General features: G+C 38.6%; 1 protein-coding gene across 1 annotated transcript; it reads right to left on the reverse strand.

The window, feature by feature from the left end:
• Positions 1 to 716: 716 nt before the first annotated feature.
• ptpn22 (protein tyrosine phosphatase non-receptor type 22) lies at positions 717 to 14453 on the reverse strand (the record flags this gene model as incomplete). The annotated part of the gene is made up of 26 exons (XM_079226188.1): positions 717 to 2166; positions 2253 to 2336; positions 2425 to 2455; positions 2544 to 2647; positions 2890 to 2952; positions 3653 to 3680; positions 3801 to 3934; positions 4015 to 4083; positions 4240 to 4338; positions 4512 to 4539; positions 4895 to 5031; positions 5136 to 5207; positions 5413 to 5490; positions 5597 to 5683; positions 5790 to 6351; positions 6791 to 6877; positions 7034 to 7111; positions 7225 to 7291; positions 8837 to 8979; positions 9275 to 9334; positions 9554 to 9625; positions 10336 to 10374; positions 10489 to 10584; positions 10704 to 10780; positions 11339 to 11447; positions 14352 to 14453. 26 exons carry the CDS (start codon positions 14451 to 14453, stop codon positions 2105 to 2107), a joined length of 2568 nt encoding a protein of 855 aa, XP_079082314.1. The 3' UTR covers positions 717 to 2104.
• Positions 14454 to 16247: the final 1794 nt, after the last annotated feature.

The raw sequence follows: 16247 nt of genomic DNA on the forward strand, positions 1-16247 counted from the left end.
TTTTGACAGTTACGTCATCAAAGATGGAAAGTTTGTGGCATTGTTTACGTATATAAGGTATGATTATTCTTGAAGCATGATATTGACATGATTTTTTTATTTATTTCAGTGACAAAGGCATATACCCTTACCCAGAAGATGCGTGTAGTTTCATAGGTTGAGGATGTTGTCAGTTGTCTGTAAAGCTGGGCCATCTGACTCAAAAGCTCGCCACATATTGGATTTCCTGGATTGGTTACAGCCAGTAAACAAAGGGAAATCAAAATGAGCCTTTTGTTTTCAATGTTTCTTTTAAATTAAAGAAGATCCATTTTTCTTTTCGTTGAGAATTATATTGATCTAATTGGACTTCTCGCACTCACCACTTTTGTTTCTCAGCTTTATAATGAGCAGTTTGCGCAATGTTTTATTTAAAGAAAAAAACATTTTATACAATGTCCTATTTCTTACTGTTTTATATATTTATTTATTTTCTTAAAATTGATCTCAGCATATAAACACAGATGAAAATAACCATTGCTGAATATTTAAAATGATGATTTAAGTATAGAAGCGCCTCTAAATGATTGCACTTGGCAATAATGGTCAGCATTTCTTCATTAGGTGGGGTAGTATGTCATCAAAATTTGGTATGTAAATATTATGTTGTTATAGCTGGGAACATGCAGCTGTCGGTGCAGTCAAATCATTATTCATTTGATTTAAATTCACTCATTTTTATTTTTAGCTGGTTTTGTCACACGGGTAACAAGGACCATTGTAAAGGGTTACTGTGATTTGTATGCGAGTGTTATTGTGGTGATTTATACCTGTTTCAAAATGATCCAAGACTGAAGACTAAAATTACATTGAATATTGTCAATATTGTAGGCTTCTATAAAGGAAGTGATGTTGCCTTTGCTCTGACTATGTTTTAGTGCCTTGTTCTGTCTACGGTTTGCCTCCGCTAAAAGCGTGAGGTTTATTTATTGATGCGTAGAATAGTAAAATGGGGATTGGCCAAGCAGCCATAGTGCTTCTTGTTTTGGTTTTCTATTTATGACAAATATTGCTCACGTGATGCTTTTCATCTAAATGTTACCTGGAAGATATAATTAATAAGACATCATGTCATGCCTATGAGTTCCTATTCGGGAAGCAGGTTATTATTTTAGGTTGTCAGAAATATGTCTGTCTCGACTTACTAGCTCATTGTAGAAATAAGTTGACCGTTACAATACTGGCAGCCTTTGTCACATCTGTTGTGACGCTGTGTTCTAGCGCCAGTGATTGATGTTGTTCATGTTTGTACGGAGGCATTTTTAATCAGTTTGTTCAGTTTTCTGGGTGTTAAGTTACAGATGGTAGATATCTGATGCCAATATGTTTCAGTCCTGTTAAAAAGGGGGAAAAAAACACAAGAATGCATTGACTTTCTATATTTTTAATAAATAATTTTGTGTGCAACCAATGTATATAACACGGTTTAACTGTACAGTTGCATCATATGCATGATCGATATACATCACAGTCACTGTACCTTTAAGCATGTTGATGATGCTTTTAAACTCATTTAAAAACTACAGCTGGATGTGTAAATTATGGCAGAAAAACAAAACTAAATGATGCACTGAACGATGTTTAGTTTTTTGTCTTTATAATAGAAAAAGTGACAACACATGTTTAGTTTTCACATTTCATGCCAAAAGCACAAATGCACACACATAACTAAACATATATTTAGCTTAACCGCGTTGCTTTAAGCATAAAAACAAGAAGTGTCAAACTTCTTACTGCAGACTGCCCACCTCCTCAAGCAAATTATTCTGGAGGCTGGGTTTTTGAGTCAACATTCAAGTCATTGGTCAAAGTTGTTGTTAATATTCAATGATGAAAAATCAATTTGAGTTGATATACTGTAAAAAGTGCATCAGAGCTGGTAACAACGCACTTCCTGTTCTCTGCTGCTGAGGGTGCTACTGTGCTGTGAGAGACAAAGAGAAGCTTTCTTCAGTGCATTTCAGGTCCACTGCATACAAGTCCTTTAGCGGTGCGATGTATGACGTTGATCATCATTACAAGAACAGTTCCAGTTTTGATATTTAGAGATGGATGACTCGACATATCACATCCAGGTCTCTGGATAACTCCTGGGGCCTTTTGGCTTTCCAAATCGGCTCCCAAATCCTGAGGAAGGTGAAGATGGTGTCACAAAAATTGTATGTCACATTGTGTAATATCATAATGTCCTATCGACGTGGAGGCAGGGTTACCAAATTTGAACACTGAAGATGAGGCACCATGTGACGGAGCTGGTGTTCCAGGTTGAGTGAGAGGCGGTGGAGGGTCAGTTTTAGCTGAGAATATAGTTTTAAAATGTGTGAATCCTACTTTTCTCATAAACATCAGTTCATTTATTGAGCTAACAGTTAAATAAACACTTACGTTTTGATTTGTGTCTAAAAAACTTCAGACTCTGAGACAAAGGAAACAAAGCAAATAGATTTAATTGGCTACATCATCAAATGTTCCTTTTAACTTGTCGTTTGTAGCTCTTGCGTTACCCTTGTTCGAGACATGCCCTTCTCATTGCTTTTGTCTGACTTGTTTCGTGATGTCTCGGTGTTCAGGGAGGGCCTGCAGTTCAGATCATGCTGCCCCACGTGTGCTGATGAACACAGAAACAGAAAGGAAATTAAATGATTTGCTGCATTTTTTAAATTACCCTGATATCGCCCACATGTACCAAGGGAAAGATTCCCTGTATTGTTGAGACTTGAACAATTGTTTTATATGACAGACTTGTGGATATGTTTATTTCATAACAAGTAAATGTGTGTCTATTAATACAAGTGTGTCTGAAAGAGGCCACCATAGTGTTCAGCCCCTCTATTGTATGAAGCAACTCACCACTTCCTGCTCCAGTCACGACCACAGGAGGTGGAACAAGCTGCCGAACCGCCGTCAGGGGCTCTGTAGTAGAAACACAATGATAAACTATCGCTCATACAATGTTGCAAATTGATCATGAACAAGGCAACAATTAACATAACATTTTCCCAGTCAAGCTTTCATCTCTTGTTTTGGTAAAGGATGCTTCCCAGTGGTGGAAGATAGGTTCCTCTAAATTCTAAGTTAAACCTGCAGGCTATGTACTCAACATACAGCTTTGTATGGTGTGATAAACTGGTGGACTACAGTCAACAAAATAATATTTAGCTTCTGAAGTAAACTGCTCCATTAAAGGAGAACAAATCCCAGGAAAAAGCCAATATTAACTAGAGAGTTATTAAAGAGAGTGTACTTCATGTTCCCACCAATTGATTTAACTTTCTTAGGAACTAAAAAAATAACATGTTGGAATTCTTAACTTAGGTTGTGTTCCCCTTTAATGCTGTTAAACCAGTTCCAAGTACTCATAACTAATCATAAAGTATATAACTACGTAAACAACTTGAGGAACTCTTCAGCGGCATTTTGCAAAAACTGTTGTCACGCATAACTCTATAGCGCACCATACCTGCGGCTGAAAATAGTCTCACAAAGAATACACCATTTACTCCTGTTTGAGAAATATTTGATCAAACCTACAGTGCCCAGCTGTTTTGGAAATGTATTTAGCAGACACTTTACACAGCACAAGAGTCTTTTTCCATGGGATCAAAGAGCTTACCTGGTCTGGAACCTTTAGCTCGAAAACTCTGGGGGGAATGGAAAATGGAAAATGATGACGTTAATTACTGAATGGAAAAGCACTGAGAATGGTACAGGCACATGAGTCAGTGCATGCTACTATTTAGTTTTGATAGGATAGTCATCACCTTGCTCCTGCTCATAACAACGTCGAGGAATTTCTTCGGCTGAGCGGTGCCATCCCACTCAGAGGACAAGCCGACCCTCGGTGAGGGCCGTGTTGCTTCTGAGGGCACCGAGCAGAGGGCGGTTTTCTCGTGAACTGTTGGATAAGAGCACATCTCTTAGACAACAAGTACTGCAGCATGAGTTAAATTCTGTCTCCGTTGCAAGGAGGCTCACTTTCTTCTGTGATGAGGATGAAGGACTCGGGGGTTCTGTCAGGAAGGGGAGGAGTCAGGCTGTCCTCAGCTGCACAACCAAAGATAAAATACCTCTTATTTCTTAATAAATATCAGGGAATTATTTGTTAATAATCTGTCTTCTGTTTGTGTGTATGCTATGATAATTTCTCTTGAAGTAACATAGTAATGTTTGCAGGTTTTTCATTCAGTGTGGGGAGCTCACTCAGAGGAAGCAGCGGAGGAGTCAGCGGCTCCAGAGGTGGATAGAGAGGGTGGAGGTTTGAAGTTGTATTTGATGCAAGATCAGGATGTGTTACTGGAACTGGAGATATTAAAGGAAAATACTATTGATAAATCATCACAAACATTTAGTAATTTCATATTAACTGGCAGATATCATTTAAAATGTTGAGTCTATCTAAGTGGGTTAAAAGAATACATATTCATTTTTAGCCCATGCATAGAAATATTAGCTGCGTGTAATAATTATCTTACCTGTGAAGGTCATTTTTGTTTTCAGACTCTACAAGAAAAAGAAGTATGTTGCTGTTACATAAAATACATTGTAAATGCTCATAAAATGTAGATATTACACTATTTATACAGGATCATTTCAGAAACCCATCAGTTCAAATGTAAGCTTCTCCTATTAATCAATGACATATTAGTTGATCCACCACTTTACAATGTATGGTTTTTGTGTGTCGTATGTCATGATCATTCACATTCTCCATTGGCCAGAGGTGTCTGTCAAACAGATGCTGACTTCATTGTGTGTTTAAATAATGTGAATGTGCATAACTCATCCTCTTCCAAACCCTCATGGCACTCAGTTAAGGAAAGTCATATTTCCGCCCGGGAAGAGACTTTATCCTCACCTTGCTCCTCAGCCATGGTTGTGTCTCACTCTGAGATGCAGTGGCAGCTGGCCGACAGTCACCAGACCATTCTGAAGACACTCCTATTCTGTTCAGCGTCACTGCTGGCTGGACCTCTGACTTCAGCTCCGCAGGAGCTGAAAGATTACCAAGAATAATCCATTTCATTATTGCATTTTTAAGTTAAACTTATATTCAGAATTATTATTGTTGATTGTGAATTGTGATATTATGAAGTCACCTTGATCAAGGGCCAACTCAAACGATTCTGGGGTTCTCTCGGGAAGTGGGGGGACAGGTGAGGGGGGGTTGCCTGGAAACATTTATTCAGTTTGTTTTGGATATTTTACTCAGCATTTTAACATCAAAGAGTCACTCCACATTTCACAAAAATAAGTGCATTAATTAAACATATTGTTATTAGTCATCTTCAGATATGTGGCACTAGAAGAAAAGCATTATTCAGTGTGCCATAGAAGATATTTCAATTTCAGAAGATTTCTCAGATATTTTCTCACTTCCCAACTCCCTCACAGCTTCAGCAGCAGCATTGGGTGGAATGATAACCATTAACCTTTCACAGGGATCTGGGAACTCTGAAAAACAAAAAACACAACACGTTATTTGACGCATCCTCTAAAGCTACCTTGTAAGCTTCAAACAAAAACTACAGATTTATATTCCAGATCTCCAGACACCAACCTGCAGCCACAGCTATCACATAGGATTCAGGGGTTCGTTGAGGTAAGGAAGGAGGTACCTCCTCATCTCTATGAACTTCAACAGTACCTGAAAAATGCACATCAGTTAATGCACATATCTACAAAATGTTACTCTACTGTACTCCCTGTTGTCTCTGTAGTTTGGACTAACATGCACAAATATAACCATGTACCTGAGGCAGGGGAGTTAAGCTCCAGAGTCTGGTCATTGAGACACATTGAGGGCGTGGTGAAGATGGGGCTAACTGTCCATTGTTTGGCGCCTCCAATGAAGACCACCGGTGCTTCATCTAATGAAGGGGAGCTCATTGGTGTGTCAAAGTAAGGGTCTTCCACCATCAGACAAATGGCTGCTACCACAGCCGGTGAAGGTGGAGAGTTCAGAGATGGTATGTCCTCGCTTTCCTTTATCCTCTCCTCTACTGCAGGGGCTCTCTGGCTGTTATGCACCTGTGTCAGGGAGGTCTTGGGTCCCTCCTGCAGGTCCTGGGTGGTGGTCGGAGCCTCGGGAAGCGTTCGGAGTAGGTGCCATTGTTCCTGGTCCCTCGGAAAGTCCTTGGTTCTCAAGGCAATGTGATTTTCTGAAGCGGAAGGCAAGGGAGTGTGGTACTGTTGCAAAACATCCCTCTCCTCATCAAGAAGATGCTGAAATTGTGGCAGCAAGTTCAACTCCTCTCTCAGGTCAGAGAGCTCGCTTTCAGTGTCAGTTGTGATAGCAGACGGGACCGTCGTCACCTTGCAAGTTGAACAGGGAAGTGTGAGTCAGAGCAGCAGCAACAGCTTTTGATAAATTAAGACTATTTGCATGTGCATGCATTCATGCTTGGCACATATGTACATGTAGTAGTATGGTGTATGCGATATCATGCAGAGGCCCTTGCAGTTGAACACATCACTAACTTATTGTGTTTAGCTTCAAGTAAAGCAGTTATTGACAAAACCTTCATAGTTTATTTTTCTGCAAATGAATGATTTTCCTATCAGATCACGTGACTGCAGTCTGTCTGCATCAGTGCTACTGAAACCACAAGAGAGCCGTCTACAGCTGCTGTTTCTGCCTTGCTGATCGTGATAGTTGTGCTTGTCAATTGCCGGTGGTGGAGCAAGTATTATATATGTCCATTGTTTATTTTACGGCTGGCTCATTCACAAGGGAGTGTTCTTGATCACATACCTCGTTTCTGCAGGTCTGTGCAGCCATGGACTGTAAATATCTCTCAAACAGCAACTTGATGGTTCTGTACACCAGCTCATATTGTTCCTGAGGTTAAACATGAAAAAAACCTGCTCTGTTAGGTGACACAGTCCTGGGGCATGACGCACAAAATACAACTGACATAAAGAATTCCCTGAAGTGTGGTTCTGCTTGTTGGAAGACAAGTGATGTTATGTTAAAAGAAAAGAAAAAAGCAACTACCTTGGTTTGAACCACTGAGGGCCTCTGGGTTCTCATGTTTTGAACCAAGTCATAGATATTGAAATCTGGAGTGATCATCTAAAAACAAGCACACAAACAGCACGATACGTCTTGAATCTTGACTGTTAAATTAATCTGACTTTTGATAGATAATGTGCAAAATATATTGTGGAACTGTAGGTATTTCTCACCTGTTTCTTCAGGAGGTTCCAGGTATAATCAATGACACACAGGACTCCTGTTCTACCGCAGCCGGCACTAAAATCACAGCAGCAAAGAGTTAAATTGTAACCACTCAGCTCATCTCCAGAGAAAGGGAAGCTCAATAAAAAAAGGTAAATCTCAGACCGATTTAAATGTTATGATATTAGATTAAAACAATAATAATAAATAAATAAAATACGTAAAATAAACCTGTGTAACTGTGTAAGACAAGAGTTGATTCAACTATTGTCTTACACAGTCACACAGGTTTATTATTTATTATTGTTGAGGCCACAGTTCGTGGTAGGGTTGTATTGTAGTATAGTACAATATGAGACATTTGTGATGTTATGTTATTTTTCCTGAGTGGTGATATCACTCAGCAGTGGGGTGATTTCCTGGTATGTAGGTTGGATCAGCCACTTACTCAACATTCCATCTCTGACTTATCATCCTCAAAAGGTGTGGGCATATCATGGTGTGGCACGCTTTCAGATCACATTTGTCTACAGTACTAATATCAGTAACTACTCAAAACATACAGCAACATTTGCTAATTAGTAATCCTTTTTTTTAAACTTTCAAATAGCATATATTTTTGACTTTCAAAGTAACAGAAAATATGAACATCATTTGTATTTGCAAAATCAACTTCAGTTTATATCCTATTAAACTAAGTATTGCGTAGGTTAAAAAAAACAACAACATCAAATTAAATGAAACTCAGCCAAAGTTGAAGTGCTGGAAAAACTGAGGGGAAATGCCCACACATACAGTTTAAAACCGAGTAGGCCGTTGGTTACCCGCCTACACACAATTCCTGTCTCAAAGAAAAGAGAGGAGGTGCCTATAACCTCTAAGGCCTAACGTAGGGGACATATACATTCTGCCCACAGGGAATATGTTCCCACAGTAACTACTCATGGTGTGATCACTGTTTGCCTCCAACAAAACAAACCCTGTCCATTAGTAATCATCATAATAGTTATTCCAAACTTCTCTCAAGTCTTAAAATGTTTTAAGGAAGTTTATATAAGTTGTTAAATATTGATTTGATACTCTCCATAGAGTCTATTTACTAAATTCTAAGGTTGAAAAATGTGGTCTTAGTTACACAGAATACTTTCTTAAATTTAGGTCATAATGATAGTAATGATAAGCTTTTTGCCCCTGACCCTGTTTTTCCAGAGTGTTCAAGCTATTTGAAATGTAGTCTCTCTCTGATTCAGCCCCAATAACTATGATCTGTCTTTTGTCCTTTTACATTTCAAATAGTTGTTTCTGTTGTACATGAATAAATACAACAGTATGTTGTCTGTTTAGCTATGTTGTTTAACATGGCCAAGTGGGAGCATGAACAGTGGACCGAGTATGGAACCCTGTGGAACTCCATAAAGAATGTGATTTGAAGACATGTTCACCAAAGCTGAAAAACTTAAATCAGGGTAGAAACAGTCGAGGACCTTTCCAGAAATTCCAACTAGATGCTTTCATTATTCCGTATTGCCCGATTGATGTTAAACCTATTCACAATAGATGAATCAAGATAGATTTTCTGAAGGATATTAAATCAAATGTAATTCCATAGAGAAGCCTGACCTGCAGTGGATGCAAAATGGGACATCATCATGGGCTTGATAGGAACGCATCTCATGCAACATGTCCAGAATGGGAGGGACGGAGTCTGGTACACCATGATCTGGCCAGTTGAAATAGTGCAGCTGTTTCAAAGTTCGGCTACACTGGAAAAAAATAAAGGCGTTGTCAACATTGTAGACCACAATGTAAGCTTCTTTTCAAGGCATAACATTTTTTACGTATTTTGTCATTGTGAAAGCTAAATATTTACATGAATGATTTTAGTAAACGTTAGTAGATCCTTTCTCACAGATGTCAAACATATCCACATGGGTTACTTTAACAAGTTCCTCTTGTCTTTGCAGCTAACAACAAATTAATCTGATAAGATCTTGCTTGTCTCAGGAGAATTACCGCTCAGTTATTCTTACAGTCAGGTACAGTGTAAACAGTACTTACGTTGCAATAAGTCACCCTTAATGTCCTTGTCAGATAATCTCCTTTGTTTTCTTCAGAATCCTGTAATAAATCAGCAATGCATCTTCAAGATCAATATTTATTCTCGCTGTTTTAAAAAGGGTGGATAATCGTTTGTGTTTTACTAATAGAAAAACAATTGTTGTATGACACAGATGTTGTGTGAAGATAGTGTGAGATTACAATGTCAACATGTTCTGGAACACTTCTACAGAAACCCATCAAAATAGGAAGTGTGACGACAAGCATAAAAATACTCACACAGTAAACTGTGAAAGGCTCACAAAAAAATGGCTGCTCTTTTTTCAGTGGCCAGTAGCGCTCACACTTTTTCTACATAAAGAGAAAAGCACAGTGTTACTTTTCACACAGTTTTAAACCATTTTAAAAACACAATAGTGGTTTCCAAAACCAACACAGGCAATTCCTTATATTAACATAGGCATCTGATGTCATGCTCAGGGTGGAAGGATTCTTGCAGGAACTAGTCAGACAGCTATCGAGTGCTGCAGGGATGACACGTTTTTGTAGGCCAATGCGGAAGTTGGCATCGCATTGGTTCCCTCAGCAAAAAGCAAAAAGGATTTGTCCATTGGATTTTGGATTATTGCAGAAATATATGCACTGTGGCAAACAAACGTTGATGATGCATATATGTTTTGTTCAGCAGGATAATGCTCACAAATGAACACCGCTTTTATAATTCTTAAAACGTAAATTCAATCGCAAGGTGTGAAAAACATTGTCAGGCTATAAACAAACTACCCCGCCACATAAATTCAGGTCACCACAACTAGGCTAAAGGCGGACTGGTGTTTAGCGAGATGATGTTTAATAGTGTCACCTCACTGGGAGGTTTTCTCCCACCCTGAAGATGACAGCAAAATGGCTGGTGGATGAATATGGTTAATGGCCTTGCAGTGGTTTCCAAAACCACAGCAAGCTGAAGGTAAACTGACAAAATAAAGAACTGTTGATGGTATACAAGCAAATGGAAAACAGGCTGTTGAGTAAAAGCGTAATGTAGACATGTAGAAAGTTACCTTTCCCATCTCAAATTCTCGACAGGCCATTATCACAACCTATAGACAAGGAATTTAAATGGTCAGTTTATGTAACCAAGCACCTAGTTTTGAGAGCAACATTATGTATTAGAAAAGACCTTATTGTGTCCACATATGACAGGCAGGTCATACCTTGATGTCATACTCCCAAAGCATCCTCAAGAAGTCCAGTACTGTGTGAGGCAGAGGACCCTGAGTAGCAATGTAGGTCCTGGAGCCTGACACTCCCTGGTGACAGAACACAACGTATAGTCAAGAGATGTTAGTAACATTTGCTTTAACCGTATTAGTTACATAAATGTACGAATGCAATTTATAGGAATATTATAAGGACATTGTAAATGTACCTTGATGAAACTGGCGTTGATGTATTCACTGTCATTTTTAGCTGTGGTGAGTGTGAGCTTTACTCTGGTGTGGTCAACTAAAAGGAGATGAATATGTATGTTAACAGAGCTGTACTTCACAGCCTTATGGCAAACAATTATACAGAGAATTAGAAACAAATATATGTAGTATTTGTACGTTTTCCTGGATGGACATATTGCACATCGTTAAATGGTCATAAATGTTAGAAAAAAATACTATTTTTATAAAATAAATCAGATATGATCTCAACATAATTAGTCACATTAACCTAGAAGAACATACAATAATGTTATAACATTTAAGCTCATCAATATCACCCTGCATAATTCCAATTCATCATACACATATAAATTAATTTACGGACACTATTTGAATATCATACCATATCATAGTGTTTATATATTTGCATCGAAACGTCATACCACACTTAATACCATAAGACGTAGGATTGTTTGATCTATCTATTTTCAGCATTATTATGCCAAAGGTGTAAATATATGGAGGTCAAATTACTTTTTGACTTCCATCTTTTCTGAACTGCCCTGATGCAGATTATGCAGAAGCATATATGGCAAACCGATATGTTCATAAATCTGCCTTGAGCAGAACTTACATGGAACAATGTCTTTGTATCGGTTCCTCTTGTTGTTCTCTTGCTTTTCTGCTGTCTTGGTGGGGTAGGTCTTGTCAGTGCGGTACTTTATCGACTGGCTTTTCAACCTCTGAAAAACAGGAAAGATGGAGAATCCTACATTCAACTACAGCATTTTAGTCATAATGCACAATGTCAGAGAACTTTTGGAAACCATTTATATGACGCCAATACCTATAATGCATTATAGACCTATTAATAATGTGTTTTAATCTGCCGATAGCAGAATACATACAGCTTTATAACAATAGTCACAACACATTATAAAGCATGTTATTCTGACTTAGTGTATTATAACTCCCATGGGTGTAATACATAATAACCATCTTATAATGCCTTGTAATGTGATTATAAATTACTCTAAGTGGTCATTAGGTGCTCTAAGTGAAGTAATGACCTTCCTGATGTATTGACACAATAAATTATAATCTGGTTATAAATGGCTAACGTGTCCATCGTTCAGTTAGATGATACATCATTCAAGATAACTTGACAAAGTTTAGTTATATGTTATTGCATAGATTTAATGATATTTTCACTGAATTTAAAGCAAACAATGACTACTTACAGTGACTTATAATCACATGGTAATGTATTAACCGTGATTATAATGCATCCATGCAAAAACAATGTCAGTGAATGATGAAGTATTATGGTCCTTGACCATATAAGTATTATGTCTATTGTTATATATATATATGTTATATATATATATACGTATATATACGTATATATATATATATATATATATATATATATATATATATATATATATATATATATATATGTATATATATGTATACACATATATATATATATATGTGTATATATATATATATATATATATATATATATATATATGTATATATATATACATATATATACATATATATATATATATATATATATATATATATATATATATATATATATATATATATATATATATATATATATATATGTATATATATGTTGAGGCATTATATGACTGGATAAAGTCACATATACAGTAAACACACCTGAATTAGGTTCACCCAACTTTTGATAAGTGAAACAATAATAATAATCATAATAACAAATAATCAATGCTGTTTATGAGTGACATCATATCTGGGCAAATTTATTAATTAATAGTTTCTCCTGAAAAAAAAAACGTCATATTGGATACATATTGTATACCGTACGATGCTTCCAGGACATAGGAAACTTCGGAACTGTGGTGGAAGTTTGTGGTGGAAGTTCAATTGGAATAAAAGGGAGTCTTTACAAAGAATAATTTGTCTTTGTAGTTTATACTTCTGCGTGGAAGGACCGAAGTCAAAACAGCATACAGACAAAATGCAACTGCCCTGAGATCGGAGACTTGTGCCTCCTCTCCGGGGTCTTTATAGGCCTTTACATCAGAGGCATCAGACACGATTTACGATGCACATGATGTCATGTCATTAGATCATGCGCAAAAAGGGTCTTGACCAGCCTCTGGACAGGGGCTTCCCCGAGATGGGGCGCTCTTTTGGCTCAAGAAGACAAGAAATGAGAGATGGACTGCTCGGTCAGGCCATATTTTGGTCTCACATCCGCGTGTCATTGAATGAATATATGCTTTGTGTTAATCAAATATAGTAACATTTAAATGAATATAGGCATTGTCCAGTGAACATAGTAGACATGTAAATCAATACAGGCATTGTGTAAGTTAATACAGACATTGTTAAAAGTGAATACAGGCTCTGTTAATTCATAATTCCCATCTAAGGCAAGAACGTTTATTGTGTCTAGAGGCCAAAAGGGAACAGGTCATGCGAAGTTTGTACAAACTGCGGCCAAGCCAGACATGATGTGTGTTGGTCCAGCTGCAGTTGGACAGTCGAGTGGTTTAATTATGCTCTTCCTTGAGTCAGATAAAAATAGTCTATCACTCAGAGTGCTTAACTAGTCTAGATGTCATTTTTCCTTCACAGGATCCACCTCACTGCTCTGCCCAAATCTAGGATAGTCGTGGTGTATTTGTATTATTGAATTAATTTTTGCTATTTTTTGCAGTATTTTCTTAGTTGTTCAGGCTTACAGGAGAGTCAAGAAAACCAGGGGGCAAATAGCAGGCCTAATACATGTCCTACATGGTCAGTTTTTATGTGAGTCAACCCCAGATGACCAGAATCTGTGACTCACTTGGATAGAAACTGACTTACAAACTGAGAGGATATCCACCCAGAATTTTCTGTGCGAAAAGGTCTGACACTCAAATTAAAGTCATGGCTCGTTCAGGCTTACAGGATTTGTTGAGACACTGGTCTTTTTGTTCAGAGGCCAATTCTCACAGTTCCAAACAGTCTGCTAAAGGCCTTGCGGACCGTCTGTACTGCTGACACAACAGAGTGCTTTTTGTTCGTAAAGGAATTGATGCAATAGACCTCTTCCTTCAGAGTGGTCGGGCTGGGAGCAGCATGCGAAGCACAGGGGGCTGTCCTCAGGCACTGGCATGTCACTCATCACCATGGCAGCAGCCCTCAGATGATGTCATCCTTCCATTTCTGAGGCGGAGGTTTTTTTGTGCATATATGTATGTGCTTGTGTGTGAATATTTACGCATTGTTATATGTAAGACTGAAACATGATAAATGAACAAATTATTTGACCAATTGAATAATCTGTGTTCGTTGTTAAATGTTATAATGCATTCGCTTATGGGTCCTCCTTGCCCATGAGCCTTCAATGACAGGCATCAGTGCAAAGAGGAAGCACAAATGCGGTGTTACAACAGCAGCGCGTTACTTCCCTGAATATGGCGCTTTTGTGACATTTTGAAAGTCTGTAAAACTATTAACTTTCCTTCTCATTGTACTGTCAGTGCAGTGTAAATAAGCATAGCTATTACGACATGGCGTCTGGTGATGTGCTCACGAGAGCCACGAAATAAATACTTCTACTATATGGCTACGTTAACCAAAGGCACAAAACACAGTTTACTCACCGCAAACTCCCCGGCAATGCCATTAGGTGCCTGCTCGTCCACGGCCTCCTGTCTCTCCAGCTGGACCAGGAGGTTCCTCAGTATCCAGGCCTGCTGCTCCATGGCTGGTTGAACACTGCCTTGGATAGGACACCTTTCACAGGCATCTCAGGACACAGAGGTCCTCGTCCAGGGGTCATGGATTAGGGTCGCCAAGGCTTGGGTTCAGGGCGATGGCGCTTCTGTTGCTGCTGCGCAGAGCACTTCTCTATTGCAACTGTCACATCAAGAAACTGCTGTGAGGGAACGTGTGAACTGTCTATGAGGAAGCAAGAGTAAACTAACAGGTTCTGTGGTCAGATTAAAAATATTGCCGCGCCCCCCTGGGTGTCTCTCACTGGGTCCTAAACTCACCCGGGTGTTTCATTGCATGACAGCAGGACTAGGAGGGGAAACACACACAAACGCAGGGGGCCACACATTTTTGCATATGAACAATCAGAAACAACTGTTACTACCCAATGTCAGAGTGCAGTGCAGGCTGTCTAGCCGGTTGGATGACATTCAGGAAGCATAAGAGAGGTGGAGGAGGCATATGGGTTGGGATGGAGGCAGAGGGAGTGGTGACGAGAGAGACTGCCTGAGAATCCAGAAAATCCTGATGTTCTGAGCCAGAATTAGCAGCAACGCACTTAGCTCTCTTGGTCTGGGGTGGCCTAAACTATGGCCCGCGGGCCAACTGCGGACTGCTGCTCTTTGGTCCGTAGTTGACTTTTTTTTTAATAAACTAAGATATGGCTTTAGCATCTTTCTAATAAATTACACTGTATGGAAACTGTACATTATAGTTCATACACTAGATATCGACTGAAGTTGTTTATTTATATCTTAACCTCGAGACATTTCTGCCTGTTCTATTTGTTACATCTTAATATTAGACTTATAGATTTACGTCTTACATTTACATTTGCATCACAATGTTTTAAGTGGGCCTTTAGTCCATTGACATAAACCAATAATTGGACATTTTTGTCTGTTATAACTTTAATTAATTACAGATGTACACATAACATCATAACATTGGGCCATACACTGTATTAGAGTTTAAAAGCATTTGATTAACTTAAATCAAATTTAAGAGCAGCCGATACAGAAATACTTTTTGTAATATGTGGCCACTAATGTAAAGTCGAGCAGCAATCCCAACACTTGGTCTTCATATATGCCCACTGTTTGTCCACATAGGCCTTTGTTTTGGTAAATCACTGCACAGTATTCTAGACTAAATAATGTTATGTAAACTCTGCCATTTCTTGTCAAATGTACTGTCATTTGTGTGGTGGAAACAGGTCAGTTTCTGTTTGACTACATTGGACTAGGCTTTAAAGAGCAATGGGAGGAGCTCTGTCACGCGTACAAGACTTTCCTTTGTAGCAAGCTGGATTACGATAAATAAAATAAACGACTATGAAAATAAAACACATATGTACTGCTAGCAAAATGCTATACATATGAAAATACCAGCAAGAAGGTGATAAGGAAAGCATAATAAGAATTATCTTACCAGAGAAGTTAACATGCAGTTCATGTGAGAGGAGGGAGCCCAACTGCAACTGAGCTGACATGATGCAGACGACAATGAATTGCACACTGCATCCAGCAGGTGTTGCACACTTCACCAGTAGTATAATGACATCTAGTGGCTTTGTGGTAGATTAACCCAAATAGATATGTTGGGTGCTTCAATTTTCACAGCTAGCCGTGTCACCTCGCAGCAAGAGGGGCCTGGGTTTGATCCCGGATCCCAGGCGGTCCTTCTGTGTGGAGTTGGCAGGTTCTCCCCGTGGCAGCAATGGTTCCCTCCAGGTTCTCCAGCTTCCTCCCATAGTACAAAGACATGCAGCTTAGGTTAATTGG

The sequence above is a fragment of the Taurulus bubalis genome, assembly GCF_910589615.1.
Source record: "Taurulus bubalis genome assembly, chromosome: 11".
Classification (NCBI taxonomy): domain Eukaryota; kingdom Metazoa; phylum Chordata; class Actinopteri; order Perciformes; family Cottidae; genus Taurulus; species Taurulus bubalis.